We start from the raw sequence: 24,294 nt of genomic DNA, 5'->3' as shown, positions 1-24,294 counted from the left end.
ACAGCTCATGACGCCCAAACTGCAGAGGGATGGGGAGGAAAGCGAGAAAGATATAAGAGAAAGGCTCAGGGAATTGAATTTTGGGCAGAGTCACAACAGGCACAATTCCTTTCTCAACAGCTTGAGTGGGCCGGTCTTGCCAGATACTCCTCTTGACCCCGGGTCCTTCAACAAACATGTGATCTCTTTGATTTAACAGCGTTTAGCCAGGACAATTTACAACTCCAATTTGTTTCACTCAACGGACCCAGCACCTCATAGGGAGTCTAATTTGTCTCAAGTCATTCGAGCCGAGGCCTTGGCGGGTCTCCTCATCCTGTCTCTGTCCCTTTTCAATTTCTTCACACTGCCCTCCCTCACCGCTGCCATCCAAAATAATGCATTCTCCTGAGACAGTGTTCCTCAAAAGATATCATTGTCAACCAACAACAACTTACATTTATATAGCCTCTTTAACGTAGTCAAACGTCCCATGGAGCTTCACAGGAGTGTAATCAGGCAAAATTTGACACTGAGCCACATAAAGGAGATATTAGGGCAGGTGAACAAAATGGGTAGGTTTTAAGGAGCATCTTAAAGGAGGAGAGAGAGGTGGAGAGGCAGAGAAAAAAATAAAAGGACTTGCATTTATATAGCGCCTTTGTCGACCTCAGAACGTCCCAAAGCGCTTTACAACGAATGAAGTCATTTTGAAGTGTAGTCACTGTTGTAATGCTGGGGAGCTCAGCTGCCAATTTGCACACAGCAAGATCCCACAAACGGCAATGTGATAATCAGATAATGTGTGATTTTTTTTTTTTAGTGTTGTTGGTTCAGGGATAAATGCTGGCCAGGACACTGGGGAGAACTCATTTGCTCTTCCTTGACATAGTGTCATGGAATATTTTATGTCCACCTCAGGAGAGCAGACTTGGCTTAACGTCTGATATGAAAATCAATCAATCTCCTTCCGTCCTTCCCTTCCTCCTTCTCTTTTTCTTTCTTCACTCCTGCCTGCCAACCTATCCCAAACCTGCTCTTTTGTTCTTTCCTCCCCCCACTGCCCTCTGCATCCCCTCCCCTCACCCCTCCCTTTCCCTGGCTCTATACTTGCTTAAGAACTGATAAATCTCTAACTGCTTCCAGTTGTGATGAAATGTCATCGACCTGAAACGTTAACCCAAGTTTCTCATGCCCTCGGGTTGCCAACCCTCCAGGAATGACCTGGAGTCTCCAGGAATTAAAGATTAATCACTTGGGCACCGCAACGATCAAACCCAGGAGAAAAATCATTGGGTCGTCAAAAAACAAATTGTTTTTTTTTTCCATTTTCTTTGTACACTTTTGTTTATTAGTTAAAAAAATACAGGAGATGGGGAAAAATGGCTGTTTGATTGAAAGTGAAGAATGATCCAATCAGGTAACGAAGAGTTTGCTCGTTTCCCCATTGGCCGTGGCAAGATGGGACATGGCGAGGGTGGACGTGTCGAGTGACCAATGCCGAGAGTGTTGCAGGAATGTCTGGCACCACCCCCCTATCCAAGGAGGATTGGAAGATTGTGGCCTGAGCCTCTGCAATTTCCACCCTTACTTCCCTCGGTAACCTCGGACGCATCCCATGCGGACCAGGTGACTTTTCTACTTTGAGGACTGCCAATCATTTAAGTACCTCCTCTTTATCTATTTTATCTGTTGTAATCCGACATTACAACAGTGACTACACTCCAAGGAGCCGAAATTCAGGGTCTCCAAGAGACCCGTTAATGCCCGTTTGCGGTGGCCATTCCTAAAAGTCGAACGGCCACCGCTTTGGGGTCAACAGGCCGACCCAACCTAAATTCAGGTTGGAGATTTTTTGGCCTGGACCCCATCCCACCCGAGTGGTTGCACCGCCAATTTTAATCAATAAAAATACTTACCTCCCGATATTCAGTTGAAATCATCGATTCCCTCGCCACACGTTGCCCCCGGTAAGTTTTTCTGCCGGTGAACCATCTCCGCACTGAGTGCAGCACAGCAGCGCGGCCGCCCTTAAAGGGGAGGGCTCACTGCCACGTCCGCCGTGGAAACATTTTTGCCTTACTGCCCCCGGTTTCGGCTGGGCCGCCAACAGTCAGCCTGGCACCCCCCTCTTGAGTGCCAGGTGGCTGACCCAGCCGAAACCCTCCCTGATGGCCCAGTGGCCAAAGATAAAAATGCCCAATTCTCTCCCCTTTAATGGAGGGCAGAGAGCGTGGTGATGCACACGTGCATTGATGTCACCACGACTCCACCGCTGATTGACAGTGGCGGAGGCCCCGTCCGACCCATTTTCAGCCAGTCAGCCTGGCTTTCAGTCTAAAGCCTGCCTCAATTATGAGACATTTCCTGTGGGACTTTGAATAAATGTCAAAGTCCTGAAAATGGCTCTACCTACTGTACCAAGGATCCCAGCAGTAAGTACAACTCCAAAAATCATAGGTGCACCAGCTTTCGCACACCTGAATTTCAAACCCCAAAAGTACTTCATTGGCTTTGAGATATCCGGTGGTCATAAAAGGCACTATATAAATCCCAAATCCATCTTTCTTTCTCTTTTAGAGTCCTATCCAATAACACTGCTACATCTTCCTTTACTGCTGTATCAGCAGCATCCTCTTCTCTCGTGAAGATAGATGAAAAGTACACATTTAGTACCTCAGCCATGCCTCCTGCCTCCCAATATCTCCTTTTTGATCCCTAATAGCCCCATCCTTACTTTCACTATTTATGTGTTTATGAAAGACTTTTGTGTTCCCTTTTATGTTAGCCGCCAATCTATTCCCACACTCTAACGTTTCCCCTCTGGTTCCCTTTTTTAGATCTCTGGACTTCCTATATTCAGCTTGGTTCTCGATGTTTTATTAACCATACATTTGTCGGAGCCTCCATTTTCTGTTTCATTTTAATCTCTATATCATTCGTCATCCAAGGAGCTCTAGCTTTGGAAGCCCTTTCTTTCCCCCTCATGGGAATGTGCCTACTCACTACCCGAGCCATCTCCTCTTGGAAGGCCTCCCATTGTTCAATTAATATTTTGCCGACCGATCTTTGAATCCAACCCACCTGGGCCAGATCCCTTTTCAACTCACTCCACTTAACCTTCCTCCAGTTAAGTAGTTTCATGCTTGATTGTACCTTGTGCTTTTCCATAACTATTCTAATCCTGATATTATGATCACTGTTCCCCAAATGCTCTCGCGCTGAAACATGCCCCACTTCATTCCCCAGAACCAGATCCAGCATGGCTTCCTTCTTCAAAAGCAAAATACTGCGGATGCTAGAATGTAAAATAAAAACAGAAAATGCTGGAAATCTCAGTGGGTCAGACAGCATCTGTGGAGAGAAACAGAATTAACGTTTCGGGTCGATGACCCTTTGTCAGTACTGGCGAATGTTCGGAAATGAACAGATTCTTAAGGAGCACTGAAAGGGGGAGGAGAGGATAGAACAAAAGAGAAGGTCTGTGATAGGGTGTAAGACAGGAGAGATTAGAGAAACAAAAGGGATGATGGGCCGACTTGAGATGGTAATAGCAGAAGTTAGAAAAAGATTTGTTTAGATAGGGTGTGAATGGCAGGATAATTATCAGCTGCCATGGGAAACAATGAGGGAGAAAAAATGCATCAGAGCAAAATCTGGTCTGAAATTGTTGAACTCGATGTTGAGTCGAGAAGGCTGTAAATGGCCTGAACGAAAGATGAGGTGCTGTTCTTCGAGCTTGCGTTGAGCTTCATTGGATCAGTGTAGGAGACCGAGGACGAAGATGTCGGAGTGGGAATGGAGCGGGGAATTAAAGTGACAGGTGACCGGAAGCTTGGGGTCACGCTTACAGAGGTGCTCCGCAAAGCAGTTGCCCAGTCTGTGTTTGGTCTCCCCAATGTAAAGGAGACCACATTGTGAGCAGCGAATACAGTATACCTGTACTAAATTGCAAGCAGTACAAGTAAATCGCTGTTTACTTCCTTCTTTGTTGGGCTGGAAACACACTGATCAAGAAAGTTCTCTTGTACATATTTCAGGAAATACTTCCCTCTTTTCCTGTTACACTATTACTATCCCAGTCTGGATTAGGATAATTGAAGTTCCCCCATTATCACTACTTTTTTGTTCTTGCATCTTTTAGCAATTTGAAAATTTGCTCCTCCATCTCCTTCCCACTATTTGATGGCCTATATTATACACCCAGAATGTTCCTTAATTCTAAACAAATAAGAACATAAGAAATAGGAGCAGGAGTAGGCCAATAGGCAAATAGATCCCTCAACTACATCATTCCTCTCCAGTGCTACAATAGTTTCTTTGATCAATACATAATGCCACCATTCTCACACCGCCCCCCCTCCCGACCCCGCCCCATCCCATCCCACACACACTGCTTTTTTCCCTTCTCTATCTTTCCTGAATACCTTGCAGCCAGCAGTATTAAGTTCCCAATCCTTTCCCCTTCTTTAAACCAGGTCTCTGTTGTTGCCACAATATCATCGTCCCATGTGGCGACGTGCCTGCAGCTCACCAACCTTATGTGGCTCAGTGGGTAGCACTGACGCCTCAGAGTTACAAGGTTGTTGGTTCAATCCCCACTTCAGGGACTTGAGCACAAAAAAAATCTAGGCTGATGCTCCAGTGCAGTGCTGTGAAAGAGCTTATTTGTCGGAGGTGCCGTCTTTTGGATGAGACGTTAAACCAGGGCCCTATCTGCTCTCTCAGGTGGGCGTAAAAGATCCCATGGCACTATTTCGAAGAAGAGCAGGGGAGTTATCACCAGTGTCCTGGGGCCAATATTTATCCCTCAATCATAATAACAAATAAAACAGATTATCTGGTCATTATCATATTGCTGTTTGTGGGAGCTTGCTGTGCGCAAATAGGCTGCCGTGTTTCCTACATTACAACAGAGACTACACTCCAAAAAGTGCTTAATTGGCTGTGAAGTGCTTTGAGCTGTCCGGTGGTCGTGAAAGGCGCTATATAAATCAAAGTCTTTCTTTACCACACTACATGCATTTACACACATGCACTCCAAACCCATCTTAGACTGCCATGCATTTGCCTCGTGACTGAATCCTCCTATTTCTGAACTATTCTTTACTCGAGTGCTATTTGCCACTCCAAGTCCTCTGAGCACCTTGTTTCTCCTCTCTAATCCTGGTGCACATCTCCCTTAGTTTAATTAAATTCGTTCAAACTCTCCCCACAGTACTCGTTCATCATCATCATAGGCAGTCCCTCGAAATTGAGGAAGACTTGCTTCCACTTTAAAAGTGAGTTCTCAGGTGACTGTACAGTCCCATACCGGAATTACAGTCTCGGTCACAGGTGGGGCAGACAGTGGTTGAAGGGTGGGTGGGTGTTAACCTTCCTGGGAGGACATTGGTGCCGGCTCTGTTGAGCTGCGACCTGCCCACCCTGAACAGGTCCCTCCTTCTCCAAAACCGGTCCCAATGCCCCAGGAATCTGAAACCCTCCCTCCTGCACCATTTCTCCAACCACGTGTTAACCTGCTTTATCCTACTATCCCGCTACTCATTAGCATGTGGCACTGGGAGTAATCAGGGGATTACAACCGTTGGGAGGTCCTGCTTTTTAAACTTCCTCCCTAGCTCCTGAAACTCTGCCTGCAGGACCGCAACCATTTTCCGTCTGATGTCATTGGTTCCCACGTGGACCACGACTTCTGGCTGTCCCCGTTCCCACCTCAAAACATTCAGCGCCCTCTCGGTGATGTCCTTTACCCTGGCACCAGGGAGGCAACACGCCACACGGGACTCACGCCAGCATTTGCAGAAAAGCCTGTCTATTCCCCTGACAATCGAATCCCCTATCACCACTGCATTTCTACGCTTTGCTGTGCACCCTCCCCCCACCCCATGCAGTCATTTGTCCCACAGTGCCAGGGGTGTGCTCTACACTGTCCTCCCCTGAGGTTTTGCCACACTCACTAGTATTCAGCGGGTCCTCTCAGTTCAGATTGATCAGCGTTTATTTATCTATCCATGACTTACACGATGGTCCCATCAGGGTGTCCTGTGAGCAAGGTTATGTGACTTGCATGGCTGGCAGTGTGCCTCTGAAACCTATTTGTGAGTGACAGCCTTATTTAATTGAAAAGGATTCCTTTTCTCAACATAGGACTGCCCTCTCAAGTGGACGCAAAAGTCCTCACTCCAGGGACTTGAGCACATAAATCCAGGCTGACACTCCACTGCAGTGCTGAGGGAACACTGCACTGTCAGATGTGCCGCCTTTCGATGAGATGTTAAACCGAGGCCCTGTCTGCGCTCTCAGGTGAATGTAAAAGATCCCATGGCACTATTTTGAAGAAGAGCAGGGGAGTTATTCCCGGTGTCCTGGGGCCAATATTTATCCCTCAATCAACATAACAAATAAAACAGATTATCTGGTCATTATCACATTCCTGCTCGTGGAAGCTTGCTGTGCACAAATTGGCTGCCATGTTTCCCACATTACAACAGTGACTACACTCCAAAAGTACTTCATTGGCTGCAAAGCGCTTTGAGACGTCCGGTGGTCGGATGAGATGTTAAATTGAGGCCCCGTCTGCCCTCTAAGGCGGATGAAAAAGAGTCCATGTCACTATTTCAAAGAGTTCTACGCTATGGAATTCCCTTCCGAAACCTCTCCTCCTGTACGACGCTCCTTAAAACCTACCACAATATTGCCTGATGTGCTTCAGTGCCATAACGGCCCGTTAAGCACCGTGGGACATTTAACTACATTAAAGGTGCTATATAAATGCAAGTTTTTGCTGTTCCCCCAGCCAATATTTACCCCTCAATCGACATAACAAAAACAGATTATCTGGCCATTATCACATTGCTGTTTGTGGGAGCTTGCTGTGCGCAAATAGGCTGCCGTATTTCCCACATTACAACAGTAACTACACTCCAAAAGTACTTCATTGGCTGTAAAGCGCTTTCATAGATTTGAGCTCTGGCTGGATATTGATTCTTCCAGCAATGCAGCCCACGCGAGGTTAACCCCTGTACCATTGTGTGCCCAAACAGTATAACTGGTTTATTGATCACCGTGACCTGCCGTCCCAGATCACTTCTCCTCTGACCAACATAAAAGTCCACTTCCGCAGCAATCCAGCCCACACGGGGTTAACCCCTGTACCATTGTGTGCCCAAACAGTACAATGGTTTCATTGTTCACCCTGTGAACTGCTATCCCAGATCACTTCTCCTCTGCCACTTCCACAGGCTCACAGCAACTCCCCAGGAATTGAAATGTGACCTTGTGCACGAAAGCAAACTTCAGCCGTCAGTAATGACGGTTTAGTACATTTCTACTGTTGCAGGCGGCTAAAGACTCAGTACTTGTAGACTACTCCGTAAAACCTCGCGTTCTGCCAGAACTTCATCATGATTATTATTTTGAAATAGGAACTGTGACTTAAGTAAATCACTGTAATCTACTGAAGTCTGACACGTTTCCTTCTGCTTCTGTTTAATTTTATTTCTTAAACTTAAGTGGCAGGTGTAGCAAGCTTGGGAGGAACCAGTGACTATATATCCATGGTTCCCAACACTCTCCAGCACTGAGGGCTTTCCTTGTCATGTAATATTTATTCCTCAATCAACATAATAAAAAACAGATTATCTGGTCATTATCGCATTACTGTTTGTGGGAGCTAGCTGTGCGCAAATTGGCTGCCGTGTTTCCCACATTACAACAATGACTACACTTCAAAAGTACTTCATTAGCCGTAAAGCACTTTGAGATGTCCAGTGGTTGTGAAAGGCGCTATATAAATGCAAGTCTTCATTTTATCAGGGATGAGGGACTTCCAGTTACATGGAAAGACTAAAGAAACTGGGCTTGTTCTTTTAAGAGCCAAGAAGGTCACAGTGAGATTTGATAGAGGTCAAAATGACGACGGGTTTTGATACGAGTCAAGTAGTAGTGCTGTGGGAGTACCTTCACCACATGGACTGCAGCGGTTCAAGAAGGCGGATCACCGCCACCTTCTCAAGGGCAATGAGGGAGGGGCAATAAATGTTGGCCTTGCCAGCGACGTCCACATTCCATGAATCAATTCAAAAAAAGATATTGAGGAACTATTTCGACTGGCAGGAGGATCGCTGAGCAGAGAACATAGATTGAAGATAATTGGCCAAGGAGCCAAGCGGGAGATGAGGAAAATGTTTTGACACAGCGAGTTGTGATCTGGAATGCACTGCCTGAAAGCATGGTGGAAGCAGATTCAATAGTAGCTTTAGGGAATAGGATAAATACGCGAAAAGGAAAACTTGCATAGTTATGGGGAAAGAGCAGGACTAATTAGATAACTGTTTAAAAGAGCCGGCACAGGCACGATGAGCCCAATGGACTCCTCCATTATTATATGATTCTATGTCTGAGTCTGTTGTACACTAATTGATATAGAGATTGATTACTATGATTGGTCAACAACTGCATTATCATTGTATCATGCAACTACCAGGATGGTAGAAGGTGAACTAGATGGGACAACATAACCACTTGTATTTATATAGCACCTTTAACATAGTGAAACGTCCCAAGGTGCTTCACAGGAGTATGATGACATTAAGTTTGACAGAGTTACATAAGTAGAAATTAGCACATGTGACCAAATGCTTGGTCAAAGGGGTATAGAAACATAGAAAATAGGTGCAGGAGTAGGCCATTCGGCCCTTCGAGCCTGCAGCACCATTCAGTATGATCATGGCTGATCCTCTATCTCAACACCATGTTCCCCATACCCTTTGATGCCTTTTGTGTCTAGAAATCTATCTATCTCCTTCTTAAATATATTCAGTGGCTTGGCCTCCACAGCCTTCTGGGGTATACTTTAAGGAACGTCTTGAAGGAGGAAAGCGAGGTAGTGAGGTGGAGAGGTTTAGGCAGGGAGTTTCAGAGCTTGGGGTCTAGGCAACAGAAGGCTCGGCTGCCAATGGTTGAGTGATTATAATCAGGGATGCTCAGGAGGGCAGAATTAGAAGAGCGCAGATATCTCGAGGGGTTGTGGGGCTGGAAGAGATTACAGAGATAGGGGGGGGGCGAGACCATGGAGGGATTTGAAAACAAGGATGAGAATTTTGAAACCGAGGCACTGTTGAACCTCGATCTTTTGTCTAGAATTCCCCTGGAATAACCTTGATTGGTAACTGTAGCCAGAGTGTTAGCTGCCTATCAGTCGAGGCGATCCACAGCATACACTGGTAACCCTGCACCATTTCCAATGTATGCCTAAACAACAACTTGTATTTATACAACACCTTCGACATAGTAAAACGCCCCAAATGCACTTCACAGAACATTATCAAACAACATTTGACACCGAACCACATAATAGGACAGGTGACTAAAAGCTTGATCAAAGAGGTCGGTTCAAAGGAGCACCTTAAAAGGAGAGAGGGGTGGAGAGGTGTAGCGAGGGAATTCCAAAGGTTAGGGTCTGGGCAGCTAATGGTGGAGTGATTTTTAACATTTGGAGATTCGCAAGAGGCCAGAATTGGAGGGGCACAGAGGTCTCGGAGGGTTGTAGGGCTGGAGGAGGTTACAGAGATAGGGTAGTGAGAGGTCATGGAGAGCATTTAATAGGATAAACAAGGACAAAAATTTGATGAAACAGTACAAAGCGTTCTTGTTCACCCTGTGACCTGCCCACCACCAGATCATTTTTCACACAAGATCACGTTTATAAATCGCTCAACCATCGTTGGCCGGGCCTTCAGATGCCTGGGCCCTCAGCTCTGGAACTCCCGCTCTAAACCTCTCTATCTCTCTTTCCTCCTTTAAGAAGCTCATTAAAACCTACCTCTTTGATCAAGCTTTTGGTCACCTGTCCTAATTTCTTTTGATGTGGCTCGGTGTCAAACGTATTTGTTTCGTCTTAAAACACTCCTTTGAAGCGCCTTGAGACGTTTTATTACGTTAAAGGTGCTATATAAATACAAGTTGTTGTTGTTGACACAACACTGCCTCCGAAGGCAAGGAAGGAAGGAATTTCTATAGCACCTGTCCCAACATCAGGGCGCCCCAAGGCGCTTCACAGCCGATGAAGTACTTTTTGCAGTGTAGTCACTGTTGAAATGTTGGGAAACACAGCAGCCAGGTTGTGCGCACAGCAAAGTCCCACAAAAGCCATACCTTTGAATCTGATCCATGCTGCTTCCAATCTAGCCATGCTCGATGGGATACATTCGAAGGAGAGTTACACTACATTTGATCCAAGCTGGGCCTAGCCTGGCAGTGCTTGATAGAACGGTGTACAACATGATGTCCAAATCTTTTGTCTCCGTTAGCCATGCAGGTGTGTACCATGGTGATTCGGGGTTTAAATCCAGGTTCCCAGTAATAGGTAGAGATCTCGGTGTTCTGCCCACTTATGAGAGAACAGCACGAAAGACAGCCCTTTCCAAATCCCCAGACCCACAAAATTCAAACCGGATCAAGCCAGCAAATAAATTGAAAGTAGAACGGAATCGGCCTCAATTAGTGTAATGAATGCACCTGTGAGGATGCTGTTGATACGTTCGCACCAGGGTGTCCCTGGTGTCCACCGGTACGCTCACAGCCTTCCGTGGAAAGTGGGCACTGGAGGGACTGGAGTGCGTCATCACCCCCGGGAATTTAATTTTAATTTGATTGGCAAAGTTCCCAGTTAATTTCTAAATTTATGGGTTCTAGTGCCCTTGCAAAAGGGGGCGCTTGATTTAAAGTTTACTTTAAAATAGTTGTAGAGCTGTTGAGTTGTGAGTGGCTTAGCCAGTCACGTGATGTTCACAAGACTCAATAAAACCCCAGCCAGTTGGGTTCGGGGGACCCACGATGAGGTATGTAGTTGTGAGCCTGGTGGATGAACTGGTAATGTGTCGTGTGATTGTTAAAGCTTTGCTAATAAACCAACTAGTTCTTAATAGCAATGTGTTGCTATGAGTTCTTAAACAAAGAACCCATGAAGCAAATAGTACAGTAAAGACGGGCTGCACACAGCCTATAGTCATCCAACTCATGCCCGTCCTCACCTGGAGATCCCCAGTATAGACAGCTCAGGGTGAAAAAAAAATCACAGAAAAATCTTTTGACATCCCTCACTTCAATCAGCTGAAACAGTTTTCTCCTTCAGAAGAACAAAAGAGGGCGATCATATGGAATCTTGGCTCTACACTAGCAGGAGTCATAGAAACATAGAAAATAGGTGCAGGAGCAGGCCATTCAGCCCTTCTAGCCTGCACCGCCATTCAATGAGTTCATGGCTGAACATGAAACTTCAGTACCCGCTTCCTGCTTTCTCGCCATACCCCTTGATCCCCCGAGTAGTAAGGACTTCATCTAACTCCCTTTTGAATATATTTAGTGAATTGGCCTCAACTACTTTCTGTGGTAGAGAATTCCACAGGTTCACCACTCTCTGGGTGAAGAAGTTTCTCCTCATCTCGGTCCTAAATGGCTTACCCCTTATCCTTAGACTGTGACCCCTGGTTCTGGACTTCCCCAACATTGGGAACATTCTTCCTGCATCCAACCTGTCCAAACCCGTCAGAATTTTAAACGTTTCTATGAGGTCCCCTCTCACTCTTCTGAACTCCAGTGAATACAAGCCCAGTTGATCCAGTCTTTCTTGATAGGTCAGTCCCACCATCCCGGGAATCAGTCTGGTGAATCTTCGCTGCACTCCCTCAATAGCAAGAACGTCCTTCCTCAAGTTAGGAGACCAAAACTGTACACAATACTCCAGGTGTGGCCTCACCAAGGCCCTATACAACTGTAGCAACACCTCCCTGCCCCTGTACTCAAATCCCCTCGCTATGAAGGCCAACATGCCATTTGCTTTCTTAACCGCCTGCTGTACCTGCATGCCAACCTTCAATGACTGATGTACCATGACACCCAGGTCTCGTTGCACCTTCCCTTTTCCTAATCTGTCACCATTCAGATAATAGTCTGTCTCTCTGTTTTTACCACCAAAGTGGATAACCTCACATTTATCCACATTATACTTCATCTGCCACGCATTTGCCCACTCACCTAACCTATCCAAGTCACTCTGCAGCCTCATAGCATCCTCCTCGCAGCTCACACTGCCACCCAACTTAGTGTCATCCGCAAATTTGGAGATACTACATTTAATCCCCTCGTCTAAATCATTAATGTACAATGTAAACAGCTGGGGCCCCAGCACAGAACCTTGCGGTACCCCACTAGTCACTGCCTGCCATTCTGAAAAGTACCCATTTACTCCTACTCTTTGCTTCCTGTCTGACAACCAGTTCTCAATCCACGTCAGCACACTACCCTCAATCCCATATGCTTTAACTTTGCACATTAATCTCCTGTGTGGGACCTTGTCGAAAGCCTTCTGAAAGTCCAAATATACCACATCAACTGGTTCTCCTTTGTCCACTTTATTGGAAACATCCTCAAAAAATTCCAGAAGATTTGTCAAGCATGATCTCCCTTTCACAAATCCATGCTGACTTGGACCTATCATGTCACCATTTTCCAAATGCACTGTTATGACATCCTTAATAATTGATTCCATCATTTTACCCACTACTGAGGTCAGGCTGACCGGTCGATAATTCCTTGCTTTCTCTCTCCCTCCTTTTTTAAAAAGTGGGGTTACATTGGCTACCCTCCACTCGATAGGAACTGATCCAGAGTCAATGGAATGTTGGAAAATGACTGTCAATGCATCCGCTATTTCCAAGGCCACCTCCTTAAGTACTCTGGGATGCAGTCCATCAGGCCCTGGGGATTTATCGGCCTTCAATCCCATCAATTTCCCCAACACAATTTCCCGACTAATAAAGATTTCCCTCAGTTCCCCCTCCTTACTAGACCCTCTGATCCCTTTTATATCCGGAAGGTTGTTTGTATCCTCCTTAGTGAATACTGAACCAAAGTACTTGTTCAATTGGTCTGCCATTTCTTTGTTCCCCGTTATGACTTCCCCTGATTCTGACTGCAGGGGACCTACATTTGTCTTTACTAACCTTTTTCTCTTTACATACCTATAGAAACTTTTGCAATCCGCCTTAATGTTCCCTGCAAGCTTCTTCTCGTACTCCATTTTCCCTGCCCTAATCAAACCCTTTGTCCTCCTCTGCTGAGTTCTAAATTTCTCCCAGTCCCCAGGTTCGCTGCTATTTCTGGCCAATTTGTATGCCACTTCCTTGGCTTTAATACTATCCCTGATATCCCTAGATAGCCACGGTTGAGCCACCTTCCCTTTTTTATTTTTACGCCAGACAGGAATGTACAATTGTTGTAATTCATCCATGCGGTCTCTAAATGTCTGCCATTGCCCATCCATAGTCAACCCCTTAAGTATCATTCGCCAATCCATCTTAGCCAATTCACGCATCATATCTTCAAAGTTACCCCTCTTTAAGCTCTGGACCATGGTCTCTGAATTAACTGTTTCATTCTACATCCTAATGCAGAATTCCACCATATTATGGTCACTCTTCCCCAAGGGGCCTCGCACAATGAGATTGCTAATTAGTCCTCTCTCATTACACAACACCCAGTCTAAGATGGCCTCCCCCCTAGTTGGTTCCTCGACATATTGGTCTAGAAAACCATCACTTATGCACTCCAGGAAATCCTCCTCCACCGTATTGCTTCCAGTTTGGCTAGCCCAATCTATGTGCATATTAAAGTCACCCATTATAACTGCTGCACCTTTATTGCATGCACTCCTAATTTCCTGTTTGATGCCCTCCCCAACATCACTACTACTGTTTGGAGGTCTGTACACAACTCCTACTAACGTTTTTTGCCCTTTAGTGTTCTGCAGCTCTACCCATATAGATTCCACATCATCCAAGCTAATGTCTTTCCTAACTATTGCATTAATCTCCTCTTTAACCAGCAATGCTACCCCACCTCTGGTGGGAGGAGCTGACCCAGAGGCGTAACTCCCTCATTCTGAAACCACTGACATAATAACCCGGCATTTGAAGGTAATTACCAGCGCCATTCCCTCCCGACACCTCCCTTGGTGCGTTCTATGCCTTTCTAATTATAGAACGGAACTGCTGGAAAATCTGGCATTCATCAGGACCCAGTGATTACAGCCTGAGAGGGTGGAGGGAAAACCCACTTCAGACCCTGACGGCAAATGGAACGCTTGGGAAGTGTGGAACCTTCTGGACCATCCTGACGGCAATTCGATGCCAGATCACTGGGCGGGGCCCCAACCATCGACAAACCCATTCACACCACATGAACAAAGAAAGAAACAAACAACTTTCACTGGTACAGTGCCGTTCACAACCTTAGGACACCCCAAAACGCTTTACAGTCACTGAATTGCTTCTGGAGGGCTGTCACTGTTGCAATGTAGGGAAACGCGGCAGCTAATTTGAGCACAGCAAGCTCCCACAAACAGCAATGAGATAAATGGCCATACAATCCTTTTTTTAAATGATGTTGGTTGGATACTGGGGAGAATTCCCCCTGCTCTTCTTTGATTAGTGCCATGGGATCTTTTATGTCCACCGGAGAGGACACATAGCTTTCGATTCAGGGTCGCAACTGAAAGGAGGCTCCTCTGACATTGCAGCACTCTCTCAATACTGCAGTGAAGTGTAATGTATGCACCGTGTGAGGATGCTCACAGCTTTATAGAGCTGTTGAGTTGGGAGTGGCTTAGCCAGTCACGTGATGTTCACAGGCTCCATAAAACCCCAGCCAGTTGGGTTCGGGGGATCCACGATGGGGCAGCTGGTTGTGAGCCTGGTGGATGAACTGGTAATGTGTAGTGTGATTGTTAAACCTTTGCTAATAAACCAACTAGTTCTTAATAGCACCGTGTTGCTATGAATTCTTAAGCAAAGAACTCATGAAGCAAATATATTACAGTTAGCATGAATAATGTGCTCAATAATTTTGCCCCCTCCACCAGCTTAAACATCCACTCCCTTCACCAGCAGCGCGCTGTGGCTGCAGTGTGTACCATCTACAGAATGCACTGAAGCAACTCACCAAGGCTTCTTCAGCAGCACCTCCCAAACCTGCAACCTCCACCACCTAGAAGGACAAGGGCAGCAGGGCGCATGGGAACACCATCTCCTCCAAGTTCTCCTCCAAGTGACACACCATCCTGACTTGGAAGTATATCACCATTGCTTCATTGTCACTGGGTCAAAATCCTGGAACTCCCTCCCTAACAGCACTGTGGGAGTACCTTCGCCACACGGACTGCAGCAGTTCAAAAAGGCGGCTCACCACCACCACCTTCTCAAGGGCAATTAGGGATGGACAATAAATGCTGGCCCTGCCAGTGACGTTCACTTCTAGAGAATTCATTTTTTTAAGTCTCTGGAATGGGACTTGAGCCTACGACCTTCTGACTCAGAGACAAGAGTGCGAGCATTGAGCAAGCGCTGACACCTGACGAGAATGGTTGACTGGTCACAATAATACTGTGCGTCTTATACACAGCTATTAAAAAAAAACAGGTGCCAGAGGTTTGGAGTGAAACCCTACCCTAGACGAACAGAACTAGTTACTGTCTGATCTCTGACTCACATACAGTTTTAACAAGATATAGTTAAAGTATAACAAGATCAGCCACTCTGACATCCAAGCATACAGCTGGGCCATCAACCAGTATTCAGCAGATTTGTGGACAGAGATGTTTGGAATGCAGGCTTGTCTTTCTGAAAGAAGCAAGCCTGACAGCTCACTGTGACTGCCCGCTCAAGCCCACATTGCTCACTCCCAGGTCTTCCTGCTTCATCACTAACCCTATGTGCTCAGGGCCGCAATGCCCTTTATCATAGACGCCTGTCATCTGAATGGTGCCAAATATTTGTAAAAACTTCCATAATTCTGTTGATGTCTGCATCAGTGTCACACTGCATACATATGAAGGGGTTGTCTTATGAAGAAAGGTTGTGCAGGTTGGATCTGTACTCATTGGAGTTTAGAAGAATGAGATGTGATCTTATTGAGACGTATAAGATTCTGAGGGGGGCTTGATAGGGTAGATGCATAGAGGATGTTTCCCTTCGTGGGGGAATCTAGAACTAGGGGGCATAGTTTCAGAATAAGGGATCACCCATTTAAGACAGAGATGAAGAGGAATTTCTTCTCTCAGTCGTGAATCTTTGGAATTCTCTACCCCAGAGAGCTGTGGGGGCTGGGTCATTGAATATATTTAAGGCGGAGATAGACAGATTTTTGAACTACAGGGGAGTCAAGGGTTATGGGGAGCGGGCGGGGAAGTGGTGTTAAGTCCAGGATCAGATCAGCCATGATCTTATTGAAGGGCTGAGCAGACTCGAGGGGCCAAATGGCCGACTCCTGCTCCTATTTCTTATGTTCTTATGAAGAAGTACTGCACTAAGAGCATCAGCCTAGATGTTGTGCTCAAGTCTCTGAAATGGAACTTGAACCCACAACCTTGTGACTCTGATGCGAGAGTACATAAATGGTTATATAATATTGTCACCAAAAAATAACAGAGTAAAATCTTCTAACGGCCTGCATCACCAATGTAAGAATAGAATCTCCCATCTTCCAATGCCAAACAACTGCTCTCCGAGTGATCCAGAGGCCTGGACTAATGATCCAGAGAACATAAGTTCAAAGCCCATCAGGGCAGTTGGAGAATTGGAATTCAGTTTAAAAACTCTGGAAATAAAAAGCTGATGCTCGTAATAAGTGACCATGAAACTGTCGGATTGTCGTTAAAAGTCAACTGGTTCACTAATGGCCTTTAGTGAAGGAAAACTGCTGTCCTTGCCCTGTCTGGTCTATACATCACTCCAGTCTGGCCTATATATCACTCCAGTCCCACACCAACATGGTTGACTGTTAACTGCCCTCTGACGTGGCCCGAAGACCTGCCAGTTGCATCAAAACGGTGCAAAAATAACAAGAATCACCAGCAACAGCAGCAGCTTGTATTTATATAGCGCCTTTAATGTAGTAAAACGTCCCAAAGCGCTACATAGCAGTGTCACAAGACAAAACAAATACATTTGACACCGAACCACATAAGAAGAAATTACGGCAGATGACCAAAAGAGGTAGGTTTTAAGGAGCGTCTTAAAGGAGGAAAGAGAGGTAAAGAGGCGGAGAGGTTTAGGAAGGGAATTCCAGAGCTTGGGGCCCAGGCAACAGAAGGTATGGCCTCCGATGGTTGAGCGATTATAATCAGGGATGCTAAAGAGGGCAGAATTAGAGGAGCGCAGACATCTCGGCCAATTGTGAGGCTGAAGGAGATTACAGAGATAGGGAGGGGCGAGGCCATGCAGGGATTTGTAAACAAGGATGAGAATTTCCAAATCGAGTTGGAGCCAATGTAGGTTGGCGAGCACAGGGGTGATGGGTGAGCAGGACTTGGTGCGAGATCGGACACGGGCTGCCGAGTTTTGGATGACCTCAAGTTTACGTAGGGTAGAATGTGGGAGGCAGGCCAGGAGTGCATTGGAACAGTCAAGTCTAGAGGTAACAAAGGCATGGATGAGGGCTTCAGCAGCAGAAGAGCTGAGCAGGGGTGGAGACGGGCAAACACATGGACTGCAGCGGTTCAAAATGAGGCACACCATCGACTTCTCAGGGCAATGAGGGAAGGGCAATAAATGCTGGCACTGTCAGCGACCATCACATCCCAAGAATTAATTTTTAAAACGTTAACTAGGTAGATTTAACACATTGGTACATTATAGGGATATCAGATTTGCACCAATACACTTAATGCAATACTCTTCATGTGTCAAAATATTTAATGTATCGCCTCAAATTGCCATTCAATTCTAAAAATTCAGCAAGTCTGTTCCAGAGTCCTTAAATTCTTTAAAAAAAAAACAATTTAAACTTTGCTCAACAAAGAAGATTGTGAAAAGGGTAGGGGGAGGAAGCAGTATATAAGTTGTTCAGGTCGAGAAAGACCAGCTGTGCAGACAAGGTGGGCCGAATGGCCTGTTTCTGGGCTGCCACATTCTATCATTGCATTTTTTCAAAATCCCAGGTCACAGCAAGGACAGACCAGACTACCTCTCGAAAGGAAAGGAAATATCTCCTAGGTTATATTACTTGGAGGGGGGGCGGGGGCAGCAGGGAGGGAGGAATAGAGGAAAGATTTCCTGCAGATTTGGCTTATCACGAATGGTGAATCATGAATATTTTGACAGTAATTAAGAAAGTTAGTAAATAAGAAAAACTTGGATTTATATAAGCGCGTTTCACAACCACCGGACATCTCAAAACGCTTTACAACCAACGAAGCACTTTTGGAGTGTAGTCACTATTGTAATATGGGAAACGCGGCAGCCAATTTGCGCACAGTAAGCTCCCACAAACAGCAATGTGCTAATGACCAGATAATCTGTTTTTGTTATGTTGATTGAGGGATAAATATTGGCCAGGACACCGGGAATAACTCCCCTGCTCTTGTTCAAAATAGTGCCATGGGATCTTTTTTTTTTTATAAAATAAATTCGTAGCCAATCTTTCCAATTCTTTGTCAAATCACAAACGCCAGAGGTCCCCTTGCACACGCCAAGGATCACTCTGCGCCAATGCTCTTAGCCAAAAGGCCGAGAGCCACTGCACCGTTCCTGGAAGTACTGCAATACCAAATTCGTGCCATGGAGGTGGATGGGTCAGGTCCCCCACACACCTCCGTGGAGGTGGATGGGTCAAGCCACCCCACCCACCTCCTATTTCCAAAAAAGCAAGCATATACCTTCCTGATCCAGGGAGAACCACCTTGGGGTTATGGTGGTTACTCCCCTGTCAGGTCAGTTACGCATGATCTTAGCCAAAAGGCCGAGAAGCGATCTTTTACTCCACTTGAGAGGGCAGACGGTATAACGTCTCATCCGAATGAGCACTCTCTCAGTACTGCACTGGAGTGTCAGTCTAGACTTTTGTGCTCAAGTCCCTGGAGTGGGACTTGAATCCACAACCTTCTGACTCAGAGGCAAGTGTGCTACCCACTGAGCCATAGCTGACATTAAGGAGAAACTGTTTCCAGTGACAGAAGGGTCGGTAAGCAAAGGACACAGATTTAAGACGATTGGCAAAAGAACCAGAGGCGACATGAGGAAACATTTGTTTTTTAACGCAGTGAGTGGTTATCATCTGGAATGCACTGCCTGAAAGGGTGCTGGAAGCAGATTCAATAATAATAACAACTTTTATTTATATAATAGTAACTCCCAAAAGGAAATTGAATAAATACTTGAAGGGAGAAAAATCACAGGGCTATGGTGAAAGAGCAGGGGAGTGGGATTAATTGGATAGCTCTGCCAAATAGCCGGCACAGACAGGATGGGCCGAATGGCCGTCAGTAATAAATCATTCTATGATTACTACACAGTTGGATTCCAGGAGAGACACAAAGTGACAAGAAATGTTACGCTGTCACAGATTTATCGGACTGTGAGCTTTGAAAACTTCAAACCAGATTTTGCGAGCGTGGTTCGAAATTGGCAGCGAGCCCACTCGGTAAAGCACACTGTCCGGTCCGGAACGACTTTGCGTTCCTCCCCACTCACCTTTTCGGCCAACAGCTCCCTGATCTTGCCAGCCTGCAGTCGGAACCTAAAGAGTTGGGACTCCAACGTTGCGCACCGCTTCTGCCAATTGAAGCTCCCGTTGCCGTTCTCTGCCACTGTCTCCATGGTAACTCGCTCCCACCAATGGTGGGGGAGGGTCCTCGAGGTTCTCCAACCCTGCAAACACAGTACCATTACAAATCAGCCCCTGAACTGAGACGACAACGACAGCTGGAGTTTTATTGGAAAAAAGGAAGGAAAGAAAGGAGAAAAAAAGGAAGGAATGAATTCTGGCGAACGGTCATCGACCGGAAATGTCTGACCTACTGAGTATTTCCAAAGTTCGATACAAGTTTAGCATAACTTCTCTACTTTTTAATTCTGTCCTTCTCGAAATAAATCCTAGTGCTTGATTTGCTTTTGTAAAATGGGTTTATTAGCCTGCGTCGCTACTTTTAGTGATTTATGTATTTGTACTCCCAGATCCCTTTGCTCCTCTACCCCATTTATATTCTTAATTGTTTGTCAATATTGTTGCCCATTTTATTTTCGCAAGTTCTATTCTCAGCCCCTCAAAATCAGCTTTTCTCTAATCTATTACCCTAGTCTTTCTCATGCTTCTGTTCTTCTCAATTATTATCTTAAAGTGTATTATATTCTGGTCACTATTGCCTAGATGTTCCCAACTTTTACTTCTCTTATCTGCTGTGGTTCATTCCCCATTACTGGATCCAATAGCGAATCCTCCCTTGTTGGGCTTTTTATATATTGGGTTAGAAAGGTGTCCTGTACACATTACATAAGAACATCAGAAATAGGAGCAGGAGTAGGCCATTTGGCCCCTCAAACCTGCTCTGCCATTTAATAAGATCATGGCTGATCTGATCTTGGCCTCAACTTCACTTCCCCATAACCATTGACTCCCTTATCATTCAAAAATCTGTCTATCTCCACCTTGAATATATTCAATGACCCAGCCTCCTTCAGCTCTCTGGGGTAGAGAATTCCAAAGATTCACAACCCTCAGAGAAGAAATTCCTCCTCATTTCTGTTTTAAATGGGTGACCCCTTATTCTGAAACTGTGCCCCCTAGTTCTAGATTCCCCCACAAGGGGAAACATCCTCTCTGCATTTACCCTGTCAAGCCCCTCTTAGAATCTTATTCATTTCAATAAGATCACCTCCCATTCTTCTAAACTCCAATGAATATAGGCCCAATCTGCTCAACCTTTCTTCATAAGTCAACCCCTTCATCTCAGGAATAAACCTAGTGAACCTTCTCTGAACTGTCTCCAATGCAAGTAGATTCCTCTTCAAATAAGGAGACCAAAACTGTCACAGTACTCCAGGTGTGGTCTCCATTTCCTTTTCCCCTTTATCTACCTGTTCAGGTTAATTAATTTTGGGGAAGTTGAAATCTCCATGATTATTACTCTATGATTTGTATTCATTGCCCTCATTTGTTTGCATATTTCATCCTCCACCTCCCTTTCATTTTTAGACTACCCCAATTAGTGTGATTGATCCTTTATTATATTTTATCTCTGTCCACATGGATTCTATTTTCATCTTACTGGTGGCTGCATCACTTTTTTCAACTGCCATTATGTTATCCCCAATAAGTCTCTAACTTTTCTAATAAGTACAACTACTCCACTTCCCCTTTTTCCTTCTCTAACTTTTCTAAATATGTTATACTCTGCAATGTTTAATTCCCAGTCCTGATTTTTTTGTAGCCATGTTTCAGTAATCCCTACTATATCTGATTCCTCACAATGAACGTTCCCATCCAGCGGTCTGGAGGTCCTGCACAGGCTGCTCACGGCCTTTTATATGGGGAAACCGCGCGTGCTTGAGGATTTGAATGGGCCACACAGCCACTTAAAGGGACCACACACCAAAGTAAATAAAGAGTGAACATTGCTTACGACGTATTATTGCCTCCAGTTCCCCTGTTTTATTACTGACACTGTGCATTGCTCTACAAACAATTTAACTCATTTTTAATAGCATCTCCTCTCACTTTATTTTTAACCATCTTTTTACACTCCTGTTCTACAACCCTATTTATTCCCTGGCCATTTATGTCCTCCCTTAGTTTAGTCTGTCCTATTCTCTTCTTTCCTCTTTCGTTTATATTTAGACTTGTTTCATTTCTTGTAGATCGTCCCACCCGTCTTACTAATTTAAAGCCTTGGCTCTATCCCGTGACCTCCGACCGGACAGTTAACATGCGGGGATAGGATTGGACTCGGATCCAATATGTTTCTGCACTTCAACCAGCGGCTAACGCATGCTGGCCACTTTCCCACATGGGAACCTCCCACTTCAGGGAGGACAGATCGCCCCTTTGGAACTGGTGTTTGCTGTGGTGCAGTAGATAGCAATGAGTCAGAAGGTTGTGGGTTCAAGTCTCACTTCAAATACTTTTTTTTTAAAGTTCATTCTTGGGATATGGGTGTCACTGGCAAGGCTGGTATTTATTGCCCATCTCAAGTTGGCCTTGAGAAGGTGGTGGTGAGCCATCTTCTTGAACCGCTGCAATCCGTGTGTTGAAAGCACTCTCCCACAATGCTGTTACAGAGGGAGTTCTGGGATTTTGACCCAGCAACGACGAAGAAACAGCAATATTTTTCCAAATTAGGATGGCGTGTGACTTGGAGGTAATGGTGTTCCCATGCGCCTGCTGTCCTTGTCCTTCTGGGTGGTAGAGGTCGCGGGTTTGGGAGGTGCTGCCGAAGAAGCCTTGGCGAGTTGCTGCAGTGCATTCTGAAGATAGCACACGGTTCAGTGGAGGAAGTGCATGTTTAAGCTGGTGGATGGGGCATAATTATTGAACACATCATTCAATCTCACACTTTGGTGCAGTTCTGAGGGCGGAGCTTCCTTTCAGGTGAAATGTTAAACTAAGGTTCTGTCTTCTGTCTCGGTAAACATAAAAAGTTCCTATGGCACTACGTGAAGAAGAGATGGGGTGTTCTCCTCGGTGTCCTGGCCAATATTTATTCCTCAAACAACATCACTAAAACAGATTGGCTAGTCATTATCGCGTTGCTGTGTGCAAAATGGCTGCCGCTTATGTATCCCACCCTACTATAGGCGGCTGTGCCTTCAGCTATCTCAGAGGTCTGGAATTCTCTCCATAATCTTCTCTGCCTCTCTCATCTTTTAAGATGCTATTTAAAATTCTCTCTCTTTGACCAAACTTTGGTCACCACCTCCAAATGTCTCCTCCTTTGGCTCTGTCAGTTTCTGTATGATAATGCTCCTGCAAAGAGCCTTGGGATGTTTTCCAATGCAGAAAGTGCTATATAAATGCAAGTTGTTGTTGTGTAGCTAGGCAGGATTACCAGCAACTTGCATTTATATAGTGCAATTAACATAGTAAAACATCCCAAGGTGCTTCACAGGAGCAACTATCAACACAATTTGACACCGAGCCACATAGAGACATTAGGACAGATTTCTTTGGTCAATGAGGGAAAGAAGTGGAGAGGTTGAGGGAGGAAATTCCAGAGCTTGGGGCCTAGACAGTTAAAGGAACAGCTGTAAATGGCGGAGCGATGCTCATGAGGCCAGAATTGGAAGAGTGCAGAGATCTCGGAGGGTTGTAGGTCTGGAGGAGATTACAGAGATATGGAGGGGCGAGGCCATAGAGGGATTTGAACACAAGGAGAATTTTTAAATTGAGGCGTTGTCAGACCGGAAGCCAGTGTAGGTCAGCGAACTCGAGGGAGATGGATGAATGGGACTTGGAATATTAGGATACGAGCAGCAGAGTTTTAAATTACGGCGGGTGGAAGATGGGAGGCCAGCCAGGAGAGCGATGGAAGTCGAATCTGGAGCTAACAAAGCCATGGAGGAGTGTTTCACCATGAGATGGGCTGAGGCAGGGGTGGAGACAGGTATTGCTGGCCTGTACGTTTAGACTAAGCTCTCGTCCACCGGCCAGAAGTAAATGGCACTGGCAACGCTTTGCCTGCTGTGGCAACATGTGAACCAAACTCCTGACTCCGGGGATAGTCTCACTTGGAGACCTGAGGAAAACTGATATGAAACTGACCGAAGCTTCAGAAGAGGGTTGGGGTGATGACGCAGCCCTGTTTGACCCCGGTCTGGACGTGGATTGGGTCTGTAATGGATCCGCTAGTAAGGATCATGGCCTGCATGTCTTCGTGGAGCAGGCAAAAGAGGTTGACAAACTTTTGGGGGCATCCGAAACAGAGGAGGATGCTCCATAGACCCTCGCGGCTACATGGTCTACAGGACTGTAGTAATACCCACCCTCCTGTATGGATCAGAGACATGGACCACGTACAGAAGACAGCTCAAGTCGCTGGAGATATATCATCAACGATGTCTCCGCAAGATCCTGCAAATCCCCTGGGAGGACATACGCACCAACATCAGTGTCCTCGTCCAGGCCAACATCACCAGTATTGAAGCACTGACCAATACTCCATCAGCTTCGCTGGGCAGGCCACATAGTTCGCTATTGTCAGATTAAAAGGAGAGTCCGTCCATCTTATGTACGGGGCCTAAACTCACTAGGTCCCGACTTAACTAACCTTCCCTGCCCATTGTCTCACAACTCAATGCTCACAGACCTGTTCATTGGAATAATCAGCACACAATGGGCCGAGTGTCTTTCTGCATGACAGACACATTAAGACAAGGCTCAGTAATCATACACAGTCCAGTAGAGATAAGGTAAAGCCGGGGGGGGGGGGGGGGGGGGAAAGAGAGAGGCAGACAGACAGACTAGAGCTGTTCAGTGGCTGTAGTG

The 24,294-nt window shown here is 45.7% G+C and overlaps 1 protein-coding gene and 1 pseudogene across 1 annotated transcript in view; both read right to left on the bottom strand.

The window, feature by feature from the left end:
• Window positions 1–24,294, bottom strand: part of plekhh1 (pleckstrin homology domain containing, family H (with MyTH4 domain) member 1) — a 140,271-nt gene that overhangs the window by 107,016 nt on the left and 8,961 nt on the right. The window contains exon 2 of the mRNA XM_070878820.1: window positions 19,509–19,685. Coding sequence (XP_070734921.1) covers window positions 19,509–19,634 — 126 coding nt within the window. The 5' untranslated portion in view covers window positions 19,635–19,685. The remainder of the gene's footprint in view (window positions 1–19,508; window positions 19,686–24,294) is intronic.
• Window positions 18,551–18,789, bottom strand: LOC139263604 (U2 spliceosomal RNA; annotated as a pseudogene).

This window comes from Pristiophorus japonicus, chromosome 4 (genome assembly GCF_044704955.1).
Source record: "Pristiophorus japonicus isolate sPriJap1 chromosome 4, sPriJap1.hap1, whole genome shotgun sequence".
In the NCBI taxonomy this organism is placed as follows: Eukaryota; Metazoa; Chordata; class Chondrichthyes; family Pristiophoridae; genus Pristiophorus; species Pristiophorus japonicus.
The sequence above is the reverse complement of the archived record's forward strand: the minus strand, read 5'-3'. Positions and strand labels throughout refer to the sequence as shown.